Below are 14,787 nucleotides of genomic sequence, written 5' to 3' on the forward strand. Positions count from 1 at the left end.
CAGAAGAAAGAATTGGCAAACTTGAAGATAGATAGAGTGATAGAGATTATGCAATCTGATAAAGAGAGAGGAAAAAGAATTAAGAAAAACAAACAGAGCCTCAGAGACATGTGGAATGCCATGAAATACACCAACATACATGTAATGAGAGCACCAAAAGGAGAGAAGAGAGAGAAAGGGACAAAAAAAAATTACAGAAATTATGGCTAAAAATTTCCCAACATTGATGAAAAATATTGATCTATCCATTCAAGAAGCTCAACAATGCCAAATAAGATAAACACAAAAAGACCCACACTCAAACACTTCCTAGTTAAATGCTGAGAGACAAATAATCTTGAAAACAGTAAGAAGAACACCTCATCACATACAAAAGAAACCCAGTAAGATTTAAACGAGCTTCTCATCAGAAACAGTGGAGGCCAGAAAGCAGGAAGAAGACATAAAGTGCTGAAATGAAAATCTATTAATCAAGGATGTAAAATGGTACAACTGTTTTGGAAAATTATTTGACAGTTATTCAAAAAGTTAAGCATAGTGTTACCACATGACCTGAAAATTCCACTCCTAGCTATATACCCAAGAGAAATGAAAACTTATTTCTATACAAAATACATAATGTTCATAGCAGCATTATTCCTTATAGCCAAAAAGTGGAAACAAGCTAAACATCCATTAATGAATGAATGAATAAACAAAAGTCATATATCCATACAACAGAATAGTATTTGGCAATAAAAAGAAATAAAGTACTAATATATACTACAACATGATAAACCTTAAAAACGTAATGCTAAGGGAGAGACACCAGTCACAAAAAACCATATATTGTATGAATCTATGAAATGTCCAAAACAGGCAAACCTATAGAGACAGAGAGTAGATTCGTGGTTGCCTAGAAATGGGGCGTGGTAGGATAAGAAAATGACTGCTAATGGGTATGGGATTTGTTTTGCAGGAGGGAATGAAAATATTCTAAAATTAGATTGTGATGATGGTATACTGTGAATAAACTAAAAAACATTGAGTTATTTACTTTTAGTGGACAAATTGCATGATATTTGAATCTTATCTCAATAAAGCTATTTTTAAAGATAAATTAGATACAATCATTGCCCTTGAGAAGCTTCCAAGTACAATATGCCTTCAGCAATCTTTGTGAGGTAAACAAAAAATCAAGGCATAAGCTATGGCATAAGTTCTATGGGGGAAAGCATTAAGAATTCTAAACTCCTGATAAGCTTTCAGAACAAAGTCCTCTTTTAATTGAAAATACCTTGTACTTTGAATAAACTATCCCTACTGGCTTTGGGTGGAGGCCAATTTAGAAGAAGAGACAATACAAAAGATTGGGGGTAAGGGGAAGGACCTGGAGTGGAATAGCTGGAGTCCTGCTGTAACAACGGACTCTCAGAAATGGCAATAGTGATAGGCAGATGCTAGGCAGACAGTAATACTTACACTAGGGAATGGAGCATGCTCTTTTAGTATGGTTACTGTCCACAGGACTTCCAAATAGGCAGCTGGCTATACAAGTCTCAAAATCAAAGGAGAGTTCTCAGCCAGGGATATAGTTTATTAGAGTGTCAGTGTACAACAATAGAAGTGACTGAAGTAAACTAGGAAGAATATAGAAAGAAAAGGGTCTAAGATCAAAGCCTGAGGAATTTAAATATTTATAGTTCAGGTAGAGAAGAAGCTATAAGATCCTAGCAGGAATCTGATGGCACATTCAAACTAAGTTGTTTGAACAGAATTTTATAAAGAGACTATTTACAAAGATGTGGGCAAGGCTTAGGGAAACAGAAAAAGACAGTGCAGTTCTGCCAGGGCTAACAACAGTTGGAGCTTTACTATCCCCAGGGCGGAAGAAGCCAGAGGAAGGAGCAGTTCCAGAACCCTGAGAGGAGAGCCGAACATAGAAGACTCCCAATGGGAGTGGCAGCCTTTTGATAGAGGGACATAGTCAATCCACAGCAATCCAGCTGGGCAAAAGCTGGGACATACATATGACATCCTCATTCTCCTCTTACCCTTTGATTTCCTGCAGGAGCATCCCATTGGGTGGGCCCAACAGGAACACAAAGGGCAAATGAGCTCACAGATGCATATGGGTCAGCCCTGCCAGGGCACAGAGGCACAGAGCAGGGTGGAGAAGGCCAGAGAGTAGATTTATGTACATGCACATGTGCATACACGCACACGCACACGCACACACACACATACACGACTATCAACACAGGCTCTAAGAATAAGACTCCAGAGAGCCAGGGGTAAAACCTGGAGAGAAAGATAGTGCTAGTGTAAGTCCCAGAGTGCAATGGCCCAAGAACCAGGAGTTCTGATGTCCAAGAGCAGGAGAAGATTAATGTCCCAGCTCAAGGAGAGAAAATTTGGCCTTCCTCTGCCTTTTTGTTCTATTTGGGCCATCAAGGGATTGAATGATCCCTGACCACATTAGTGAAGGCAGATCTTCTTTATTAAGACTACTGATCCAATGCTAATCTCTTCCAGAAACACCCTCACAGATATACCCAGAAGTAATGTTTTACCAGGTATCTGGGTGTCTCTTAACCCAGTCAAGTTGATATATAAAATTAACCATCATAGAGAGCAAGTTTACTAGAAAGTTACAGTAGAAATCCTAGGCATCGTGCTGTATATGTTTGAAGTGAGTTATCTTTCATTTAAAGTGACGGTAATTTGCTCCATTTTGTGGTTTTTCTATAGCCATTCCCAGAGGTACTGGTACAGAACTGTTCTGTGTGTAAGGTCAATGTGATGAAAGGAGAGAAAGGCAGAATAGTTAAAGGTGGTGGCCAGGCGCAGTGGCGCACACCTGCAATTCCAGTACTTTGGGAGGCCAAGGCAAGCAGATCACTTGAGGTCAGGAGTTTGAGACCAGCCTGGCCAACATGGTGAAATCCTGTCTCTACTAAAAATACAAAAATTAGCCAGAGGTGGTGGCTCATGCCTGTAGTTCCGGCTACTCAGGAGGCTGAGGAAAGAGAATCGCTTGAACCTGGGAGGCGGAGGTTGCAGTGAGCCGAGATCATACCACTGCACTCCAGCCTGGGTGACAGAGCAAGACTCCATCTCAAAATAAATAAATAAATAAATAAATAAATATAAAGGTGGTGGCAAAGGGTGATGATACAGACAAATCATGACATACAAGTCATAAAGACATAAGTGATGTCAAGAGAGAGCAGAAGGACAAAGGAAAAAAATAAGTAGATTAATTGATTGGAGGCCTCCATGAGGCTCAAGAAGTACTGGCAACGTAGGAAAATGTGGTCTAAAATATGCATCTGTAAAATCATGATTTTGGAAGGGGTGAAGATATGTTGATACAACAACATTTAGGGTAGGGTCATGAGTTTGTGGACTGATGTGGAGTTGAGATGGCCGATGAGTGGATGCAGAAGGTTTGGAACAAGCTGCATGCCTGCTTGCAAAAGTTATGAAGATTAATGGCATGAGTTGCAAAAGATAAAGACCCTGAACCAGGTCCTTAATACTTCAGCAAATGAGGAAAAGAAATCAGATGAGGAAGGGGAGAGGAAGATAAGGTATAACATCATGAGCTTCAAAGGAGCTAGGTTTATTGCTGTTGTTATGTGTTTTTGTTTTAGTTTTGCTTTAATAAGAGGATGGAGAAATGATTGTCTGGATGTAACAATGACAAACAAGGAGAACCCCTGTCCTACCATCTGACCCTAAGCTGTAGGAGAGTAAGAAGATGCCTTAGTCCATTCAAGCTGCTGTAACAAAACACCATGAACTGAGTGGCTTATAAACAGCAGACATTTATTTCTCATGATTCTAGAGGCTGGGAAATCCAAGATCAAGGTGCCAACAGATTCAGTGTCTGTAGAGGCCCATTCCTCATGGATGGCACTGTCTCGCTGGGTCGTCAGGTGGTGGAAAGGACAGACAAGCTCCTCAGGCCTCTCTTGTAAGCATCCTCATCCCATGCATGAAGGCTCTGCTCTCATGATCTAATCACCTTCCAAAGGCTCCAGCTCTTAATACTATCTTTCCAGCCAGGTGTGGCAGCTCAATCCTGTAATCCCAACACTTTGGGAGGCCTACGAGGGCAGATCATGAAGTCAGGAGTTCAAGACCAGCCTGGCCAATATGGTGAAACCTGGTCTCTACTAAAAATACAAAAATTGGCTGGACATGGTGGTGCATGCCTGTAGTCCCACCTACTTGGGAGGCTGAGGCAGGAGAATCACTTGAACCTGGGAAGGGGAGGTTGCAGTGAGCGAGACTGCATCAGTTCACTCCAGCCTGGGCGACAGAGCGAGACTACATCTCAAAAGAACAAAAACAAAAACAAAAACAGCTATCTTTCCTTGGGGGTTAGGATTTCAACATACGAATTTGGGGGGAAAACAAACATTCAGACCATAACAGAGGGCACACAGTTCCCCTGGATTTCAACTAAGGCCTGGAGGTATAGGTAATATTTAGAGAAGTGTTTACAGATAAAGGTGAGTTTGCTGATCACTTGGTAGTTTTTCTGTGGCCAAGTGGTAGAGGTTAGGAAGGAGGTATGGAACAGGGTTAGTTAGATATGCTTTTTTTAAAAACAGCACAGCATACCTGGTCATTTGGTAAATAATATAACATTTGTTAATGACATACATTTATATGTATATAAAATAATCTCCTTCCACTCCTTAATAAAATAACTACAGAGACTCTCATGGGCCTCTGATTTTATTTTTGGCATTTCTAATGGTTTCCTTTGTTCTTTTACACGTCTTGGGCCCTCGTTGGTGGAATTTGTGGCTTTGATTCTGTTCAGCCCACCTCAAAAACAAACCATTAATAAATACATTTGGGCCTCCTTTTGTGCCTAGCAGAAACAAACAAACAAAATGTCTATTTCATTAGCACACCAGGACCTGGGGAAGAGTGAATTCTCTAGAAAGAAAAGTACAGGATGACTAGGAGAGATGTCAGCCATGTCCCATAAATTCAATTTGTTCTTTTTTCCAGACCACATCTAAATCAAAGCAGCCGTACTTGATAAGCCTCTCTGGTTAAGATGCTGAAAGTGATATTCAGATTAAAGGTAATGTGAGGAAGACTTTCTGTCGCAGGTGGAAAAGGGTTTTGTTTGGGAAAAAAATAGCAGGCAAATCAAAGAAAGTACTGAGGCTTCCAAAGAAAATGAGAACAGAAGAGGGTGATAGAGAAGATGGCTTAAATGAACAAAAGAAAGATTGTGCTTGTCTACCCAGGTCTGGCTGTGCTCATCAATTGAATCAGAACTGTGGCCAGCCATCTGCTGCTCTGAATACATGACAACAAGCCACTTGCAATGACCCAGCTTTTGACTGCCTTAGCAATGGCATTTCTTGAGATCAAAGAGACCCAGCTCATCCCAGGAAACACTTGGAGCCATTCACTGTGACCTTATTTTAAAGATATGATATTGTAAATTTAATGAAATAATATATCCAGCCTGTCTAGCATATAGGAGGGCTATTTTCCTTCTCCTTCAATTGCTACAAAAACACAGTGAAACAATGGACAATACACATTGTCCTCAGTAATTGGGTTTCTCCCCCTCTGAATTATAAAATTACTATTACAATAGTACTGAAATTATTATTGCTATTTTCAGTGCTTTAAATCACTCTTTTGCATGGGGTGGAATTCCATGTGAATGGAGTCTTTCTTTGGTCCCTATCCCATAAGGTTTAATTAGGGAAGTAGGCTCACCTGGAAGCTGGTCTCATAACAATAATGATAATTACCTTTATTGAGATGCTATTCTGGGTAGATCAGGTGCCATGCTCCACATACATTATCACCATTTTGCCAGCAAGTCTGTGAGAAAGGTATCAGTGTTCCAATTTTATAGATGAAGAAATTGAAGCCCTGGGGTTTCTGCTATTTGGTCAAGCCTATTTTATTAATAATCAAATTTATAAATAAAGGCTTTGTTGAACTTCTATATCATTGATGAAACAGCTAACCATTGATTCGAATCTTCTGAAGGATCTTGAAGCCCTATGAAACTGTTACCTAAACCTTGGTCACTGTGATCAAACACAAGAGGCGGATGGTTAAAAACGACAAGTGGAAATTCATGCCTATCTTCTTTTCCTTGAACACTAATGATTTTGAAGAAAACAGAGCTTCACTATAGAAATCTGTCCTGGGGTTTGTTTCCTTCTCATACTGCACTGATTCTCTGGGCAATCTCGCTCATGCTTAGGGCCAACTAAATTCTGATGACTTTCAAACTTTTTATTATAGTGTGATCTCTTTCCTGAGTTCCAGATCCATAGTTATACAATTACTCGTGAGAGATCTCCTCCTAGGAGTTCCAAAGGGAACTCAAACTCAATATATCCCGAACTAAACCTATCCTACACTTTCCCAAATAAGCTTCTCCTGTTTTTAGTCCCTGTCTACTCAGGTAGTCATAGCAGGAACCTGGAAGTCTTCATAGACTTCTCCCTCTCTTGATATATACAATCGGTCACCAAGTATTATAAGGAAAGGTTTTCAGGGTGAGGTATCCAAACCACCACCAGCAGCGGCAGTGTCTAGAAACTAGTTAGTAATGAAAATGTTTAGGACCCCACCCTATTTCTCCTAAATCAGACTCTCTGGGGGTGAGGCCAGGGAATCTGCATCTTAAGCCCTCCAGCGAATCTGATGCATGCTCTAATTGTCCTTATCTTTCTCTAATTATCCCATTCCTAAAGCTCCTGTTTTAAGGCAGGCCCTCATCATCTTATGCCTAAACTATTGTAATCATTTCCCAACTAGCATTCGTTTCTCTAGCCTTAGATCTCGCCAATCTATCCTCTTTCCTACCAGAACATTCTCTCTGAAATGAAAATTGGATCACGTCTGTGTCCTACATAAAATCCTTCACTGTTCTCCCAAATAAGGGAGAAATATAATGTGGACCACATATGTAATATTATGTGGCCACTAGAAAACTTAAAAAGTAAAAAGAAATGTCAAATTCACATTAAAACGTATATTATTGAACCCAATGTATCAAAAATATTATTTCAACCTGTAACCAATACAAAAATCATTAATATTTCATGCCAGATGTTTGAAATCTGGGGTATATTTCTTCACTTACAGCACACCTCAATTCAGATGTTATATTTTCACTGAAATGACTTGATTTGTCTTTAGATTTCATAACTGACAGAGTTGATGTACTTATCCAGGTTGTTCTAAACATACTTAAAAGTTTCCTGGCCAGCCACGGTGGCTTACGCCTATACTCCCATCATTTTGGAGGCCAAGGTGGGTGGATCACTTGAGCCCAGAAATTTGAGACCAGTCGGTAACATAACGGGACCTATCTCAAGCATGGTGGCACACCACTGCACTCCAGCCTTGGTGACAGAGTGAGACCCTATCTCAAAAATAAAATAAAACAAAAAGCTTTCCAAGAACTGAATTGAGTGTCAGTTTTTACATTTAAATTAATTAAAGTTAAAAATTAAATTCCTCACTCACACTAACCACATTTCTTTTTTTTTTTATTATACTTTAAGTTCTAGGGTACATGTGCACATCGTGCAGGTTTGTCACATATGTATCCATGTGCCATGTTGCTGTGCTGCACCCATTAGCTTGTCATTTACATTAGGTGTATCTCCTAATGCTAACCCTTCCCCTTCTCCCAGCCCCACGGCAGGCCGTGGTGTGTGATGTTCCCCTTCCTGTGTTCAAGTGTTCTCATTGACACTAACCACATTTCAAATGCTCTACCGACCCATGTGGCTTGTGGCTGCTGTTTTGGTCAGCATGGACTTAAAGAGAAAATTCTAACCCCTCAGCATGGCTTACAAGGCTATCGAGGACCTAGCTTCTTTCCAAGTTCTTCAGTCTTATCTCTATCTAATTGCCTGCTGCACATAAGGAGTCAGTTTCATGGAAGTGCATTTCTCAAGATATTTCATGTCACCTCATGCCTCAGGACTTTCCCCATAACATAGCCTGTCCCTCAGTTGCCCGTCCTCTCATCTCGCTATTCACTTAGCGAAAACCCACTCATTTTTATTTATTTATTTGTATTTTTTTTGCCTTTTACACTCCTAAAAAAAACACTCATTTTTAGTCTTGGCTCAAGAGGCACCTCCTCTATGATACCTCCCACCTCTGTCATGGTGCAGATACCAAGGATTGTTCAATCCCTCCTTTGAGCCGCCAGGCATGGTGGCTCACGCCTGTAATCCCAGCACATTGGGAGGCCGAGGCGGGTGGATCACGAGGTCAGGAGATCGAGACCATCCTGGCTAACATGGTGAAACCCCGTCTCTACTAAAAATAGAAAAAAAAATTCGCCAGGCGTGGTGGTGGGCGCCTGTAGTCCCAGCTACTTGGGAGGCTGAGGCAGGAGAATGATGTGAACCCGGGAGGCGGAGCTTGCAGGAAGCCAAGATTGCGCCACTGCATTCCAGCCTGGGCGACAGAGCGAGACTCCGTCTCAGAAAAAAAAAAGAAAGAAAGAAAGAAAAAAAAATCCCTCCTTTGAGCCAAACCGAGCTCTGTATCACCCTCTAAGATTCTCATAAGATCGTATTTCACTTACTTGTTCACGTGTCTCCACTTACTAGAGACAAGCTGCTCAAATCTTGTGGTACTCATCCTTTGTAGTCCTAGCACCCAGAAGAGCACCCCGCACTAGTAGACATTTAATTAATGTTTGTTGAATGAATAAACAATACCTAAACCTAAACCCTTTTTGCTATGACATACACACTCCCCTCCATGGACCTGAAGGGCGGCAATTTACCATCACTGAAGAATTAATGCCCTTGTCTTGATTGTCACATCATTGCAATTTCCCTGAAGCCCTAGCAGTGAGATGGGCTTTCTGCCTTGCCATTTTCTTCCTTCTCCAAAGGTCATGAGCCCCACTTCTGAGTACACCCACCAGAAAGAATACAGAAACAGGAGATGTTCAGTTCTAGCAACTGTTGTCATTCTCTGGTTTGCCTGGGCCGAGTCCCTTAACTTCTCTAAACCCTGATCTCCTCATCTGTGAAATGAAGATCATTAGACCTCCCTGCTTAGTAATCAAATGCTGTAAGGGAGATAAAGTGCTTGCCTTATAGGGTCCTGCTTGGTAAATTGTGAAGAGTTAGGCAAACCTAAGCTCCTATTATTATTTAATCTCAGAAGGTAACCAGCACAGACTAGAAGAGAAGGATCAGCTCTTTTTGAAGAATCATGCACTTAACTCCGTTGCATGAATGTGGTCCCTGATGAAGACATAGACTGCCCCTCTGTCCTATTTTCCACATTGCATTTTGTTCCTGAAAGGAAAAGATGCTGTTTTTATGCTCATTGGTTATGATGTGTCACCCAATTACTGCATCTGGCTCTTTCATCCTCTTGAGATCTTTCTGCATACAGGTGGCTCAATAAAAAGTCTCTGGAGTCCAAGATGAGACTAAAAAGCGGAAGAGCTTTGTCAAATTATTGCATCTTAAGATAAACATCCTAGCCGAGGTCTAAGCAGTATTGATTTAACAGAAAATTTGCTGAGCTAGGCTCTCCTCCACCCATGTCCATCTCCCAAGAGGAAGAACATGAGAGGGTTAGAATGAAAGCAGGAAAGCAGATGGTGAATGCACCTGAGAAGGGGCCCTCTCCCGCAGAGTGAGCTTCAAAGTGGGCTGGATGATAGTGTCCCCTGATAAGTGTGGGTATTGAAGAGTTCGGGAACTGTGCCCTAACTCTTGACTGGGACCCAGGCATCATGCAGGTGTTCCTTATACCCCTGTGGCCTAAGAGAAGAAGGCAAAGACTGTTATGTGACAAACTGACAGCAGAAAGGATCTGAAGTGGCCACCCTCACTTTCCTGAGGCTCCAAAGCAGTGTGAAAGAATTCCAACTTTCCCTGTATCTCCATTAAAGACAAAGACAGCCAGCAGGCAGATATTGACGGCATCAGCACCATGGCAAAGGAAAGGGACAGGTAAGCCGCACCCCAGGTAACCATACCTGAACATCACGTAGAGGCCAGCACAATGGAACCAGGTGACACCCAGGTATCAGATGCCTCCCCACCTCTAATGCCTATTCAGTGCATGATGTTTAGAATTCAGATGCAGTCCTAAGGAGGAGTGTTTTGGGAGGGAGAAAGACCTGAATCAAAGGGGAAGGCTTGACTGAGGCAGCGTGGAATTGGCTTGACTAAGTCATTGGTCAGGAGTGGGGATGAAGACATTTATAGAGATTTAAGTTATGGAAAATAACAAAGTAGACATGCATTTCTGGTATCCATAAGAAATATCACTCTCTATGAACAGTTGTTTGTGTGTCTGGATCCCTGCTAGATTGTAAATTGTGTAGCTTATGCATCACTGCTGTCCACAAGCCCAGGGTTTGCCCATTGGTATGGTCTGTCTATGTCTCCACCCAAATCTCATCTTGAATTGTAGTTCCCATAATCCCCACGTGTCATGGGAGGAACCAGGTGGAGATAATTGAATCATGGAGGCCACTTCCCTGCTCTTGTTCTCATGATAGTTAATAAGTGTCACAAGATCTGATGGTTTTATAAAGGGCAGTTCTCCTGCACACGCTCTCTCACTTGTTGCCATGTAAGATGTGCCTTTGCACCTCTGATATGGTTTGGCGTTGTGTCTCCACCCAAATCTCATCTTGGAGTTCCCATAATTCGCACATGTTATGGGAGGGACCCAGTGGGAGATAATTGAATCATGGGGGTGGGTCTTTCCCATGCTGTTCTCATGATAGTGAATAAGTCTCCCGAGATCTAATGGTTTTAAAGCTGAGAGTTGGCTAGGTGCAGCGGCTCATGCCTGTAATCCCAGCACTTTGGGAGGCCGAGGTGGGCGGATCACGAGGTCAGGAGTTCAAGACCAGCCTGGCCAAGATGGTGAAACACCACCTCTACTAAAAATAAAAAAAAATTAGCCAGGTGTGCTGGAGAGTGCTTGTAATCTCAGCTACTCAGGAGGCTGGGGTGGATAATTGCTTGAACCCAGGAGGCGGAGGTTGCAGTGAGCAGAGATTGCACCACTGCACTCCAACCTGGGAGACAGAGTGAGACTCTGTCTTAAAAAAAGAAAAAAAGAAAGACAGAAAAGAAAATGGACTAATACGCCCATCATAGGCCTACCTGCAAAGTTTGCAAAATCACTCTGAAATGAAATGAGTTGGAGCCAGTATGCTCCAGCATACCTGGCCTGTGGCCCTTCTCCTCCCTTGCTTATCTGCAGTTGCAGCTCAGAAGCCTGTATGCATTTTCACTCATTCACTCTTTCATTTACTCAGAAAATATGAAAATATTTATTGTGTGCTTGAATTGCGAAGCTCTATAGATGCAAGTGAGAAAAAGAAGTGGAGATTTTAAGTGAGGCTTTGGGTTGGCATGTTTTTTGGTTTTTGTTTTTAATTCTCTAGAGTCCTGTCCTACTTATCATCTGACTATAGTTTCACAGCCACAGCAGAGGCAAAGGGAAGCAGATGGTGTTAAGTTCACTGTACAGGTGAAGAAAAGGAAAGACAAGTTGAGCTTTCACCAAAGTGACACAAAAATTTGTGGTAGAGATGGCGTGACAAACAACCCGCAGTTCTCCTGACTCTGGTTCATGCTATCAGGTAAAAAGACATCAGAACATTTGTTGGAGTTAAAAGTGCAATCAGCCAATGGAAAGAGCTTCTCATGGCCAAAGCTAGAGCAATTTGAGCAACATAAATAAAGTAGTATTGGATTATACCCCAAAGTATAAAATACATATCCAAGAGACTATGCTGATACAAATAAATGACAAAATAAATAAGTAATGGGGGAGAATAGCCAAATCTCCCTGCAGCAGAATTCCAAATAATTTATGTAGACATTCCATGCTCCAGGAGGTAGAGCATAATTCCCCACTGCTCAAGTGCAGGCTGCACATAGGGATTTCCTTCCTAAGAGTCCAGTGGGGAGAGAGGGAAAAAAAGGTACATTTATAGTGGAGCAACCTGACAAACACCACCTCAGCCAGCTGATCAAGGTCAACATCAACTGTGATAAGTCATGTCCCTTAGTAACGTGATGAGAATGGCATTGCGTCTTTGTGGTCTGGCTCTCAAAAACTCATGATACCAATCTAATCATATAAAAAAAAATAATCAGGTGAATCCCAATTGAGGGACTGTATTAGTCCATTTTCGCGCTGCTGATAAAAACATATCTGAGAATGGGTAATTTATAAAGAAAAAGAAGTTTAATGGACTCACAGTTCCACGTGGCTGGGAGGCCTCACAATCATGGCGGAAGGCAAAAGCCATGTCTTACATGGCGACAGGCAAGAGAGGACATGAGAGCCACGTGAAAGGGGTTTCCCCTTATAAAAGCATCAGATCTCGTGAGACTTATTCACTACCACGAGAACAGTGTGGGGAAAACCACCCCCATGATTCAATTATCTCCCACGGGTCCCTCCCACAACATGTGGGAATTATGGGAGCTACAGTTCAAGATGAAATTTGGGTGGGGACACAGCAAAACCATATCAGGGACATTCTACAAAATATGTAACCAGTACTCCTGGAAACTGTCAAGGTCAGTAGAAAAAACAAGGAGAGTCTGAGAAACTGTCATCGCCAAGAGGAGCCTAAGGAGACAGGATGACTAAATACAATGTGGTCTCCTGGATGAGATCTTGGAACAAAAAACATTAGGTAAAAAACGAAGAAATCTGAACGAAGTACGAACTTTAGTGCATAATAATTGATCGATTTTGGTTCACTCTTTGTGACTTATATACCATCCTAATGTAAGTTGTTAATAACAGAAGAAACTGAGCATGAGGGTATACGGGAAACTCTGCACTAATGTCACCACTTTGCTGTAAAGTAAAAATAAAAGTAGTTTATGAAATGCTGGGTACAGTGGCTCACACCTGTAATCTCAGCACTCAGGAGGCTGAGGCAGGAGGATGGCTTGAGCCCTGGAGTTTGAGACCAGTCTGGACCACATAGGGAGACCCTGTCTCTACAAAATTTTACAAATTAGCCGAGTGGTGGTATGCAGCTGTGGTCCCAGGTATTCAGGACACTGAGGTGGGAGGATCACTTGATCAGGGAGGTCAAGGCTGCAGTGAGCTGTGATAATGCCACTGCACTCCAGCCTGGGTGACAGAGCGAGACCCTGTTTGGAAAAATAAATGAATAAATAAATAAATAAAAAGAGCCTGGCATGGTAGTGTGCACTTGTAGTCCCAACTACTTGAGAGGCGGAGGCAGAAGATCACGTGGGTCCAGGAGTTTGAGGCTGCAGTGCGTTATGATTGCCTCTGTAAATAGCCACTGCACTCCAGCCTGGGCAACATAGTAAGACCCCATCCCTGAAAAAAAATAAGAATAATAAAATAAAATTTGAAAAGATAAATTGTGCAATGGAAAACATACAACCAATGTATTGCCGGCGTAATAAAGTGGCGGGAGGTTTGGTGGGAGGAAAGTGCTATACAAGCCTTTATTCTGCTTTCTCCTCATTCTTTGGGGTTGACAGTCAGCTTTGGTTGCAGCAGCACAGAAAAAGGACTCCTGTGTTCCTGACACAAATCTTCAGCCCTTCCAGTGACTGGCTGATCCTGGATAAACATGTTTTCCCCACTGTCATCGGTAAAAGCTTTGTTCTCCTGGATCAATAAGCCTATGCACATCACTTTGGTCATTCTTCTGGCTTACCTGGAATTTGAATCACCTATTGCATCATCTGGTTTATTTTCAGAGCCCAGATAAGAGTGGGAAATTGGGAGTCAGAAAACCTTTGGGCATCACCTAATTGCTATGCCCATGACTTAACCTTTCTCATTCTCTATTTCATCCATAAAATAAAGATAATGATGGTCCCTGGGGTAGCACAAGATTAAATGGTATAACATATGTGAAAGCTTTCTGTGACCTAGAAAGGGCTGCAAAATTTTATTTCGGAATGTCCTTGTCTTTGGGGAGGCTAGGACTTCGTGCATCTTTCCTCCTTAAGCAGCTGTCTGGATTATTCTCTCAATCCAGTTCAACAGATATTTGTCAAGTATCATTAATATGTTAGGTACATTAAGAAGTGCCTCAGCTGGGTAACGGCATGGAAACGTTGGAAGATGGAGAAACATGGGCTTCTCAGAATTCGCATGAGAAGAGCTGTGTGTGGCTAGATGGATAAGCTGCCTGGGCGGGGAATGATAGCCCACTAGAAGCATGCATCAATTATGATGTATTTGGTTATTAGAATTGAAAACCCAACTCAAAATGTCCTGTAAAAGTCACTGGCTCACCTAACTGAAAGGCCCAGACCTGCGTGGGCTTCAGGAATCAATGATGTATGGTGGCTTAACCACAGCATCAGACTCAGTTTTATCTTTTTCTGTTCTGTTATCTACAGCAATGGCTTCATCCTAAAATGGCCTCCCCCATGGTTATTAGGATGGCTGCCAGCAGTGTGTAGGGCTCTTAGCTTCCTTATTCACAATGGGGTGTGGTGGGGGGTAGCACTTATAAAATAAAGCCACAGCCCATGACCTTAACCACACTATCTGAATTAGCCACACCACCTCCAGTCTCTTGCTAGTCCCTAACTCTGTATCATCTCTTTACACAATTTGAAATATTGTGTTTTTTAAATATTACTTATTATTTGCATAGCTACTCATTTATACTCAACTCTCCCTCTGAAATATAAGTTCCATGAGGGCATGGATTTCATTTTGTTCACCACTGCTCCTTAAACCACCTTCTAAGGAGAGTGGTTCCCTCTTTAGTCC

At 41.9% G+C, this 14,787-nt stretch overlaps 1 protein-coding gene across 14 annotated transcripts in view; it reads right to left on the reverse strand.

Moving 5' to 3' along the window:
* The window catches only part of MMD (monocyte to macrophage differentiation associated), a 93,373-nt gene that overhangs the window by 36,295 nt on the left and 42,291 nt on the right, over positions 1–14,787 (reverse strand). For 3 of the 14 annotated variants that reach the window (XM_063629933.1, XM_063629937.1, XM_063629936.1), the window contains one exon: positions 5,775–5,847. The exons of 7 other annotated variants lie outside the window; for them this stretch is intronic. In XM_063629933.1, the coding sequence (XP_063486003.1) occupies positions 5,802–5,847 (46 nt within the window). In that variant the 3' untranslated portion in view covers positions 5,775–5,801. Of the gene's footprint in view, positions 1–5,774; positions 5,848–9,434; positions 9,455–13,539; positions 13,715–14,787 lie in introns of those variants that run through there. 4 more of the 14 variants (XM_063629927.1, XM_063629931.1, XM_055256110.2 and 1 more) reach the window with 4 other exon arrangements.

Source organism: Symphalangus syndactylus, chromosome 20, assembly GCF_028878055.3.
Source record: "Symphalangus syndactylus isolate Jambi chromosome 20, NHGRI_mSymSyn1-v2.1_pri, whole genome shotgun sequence".
NCBI classification, from domain to species: domain Eukaryota; kingdom Metazoa; phylum Chordata; class Mammalia; order Primates; family Hylobatidae; genus Symphalangus; species Symphalangus syndactylus.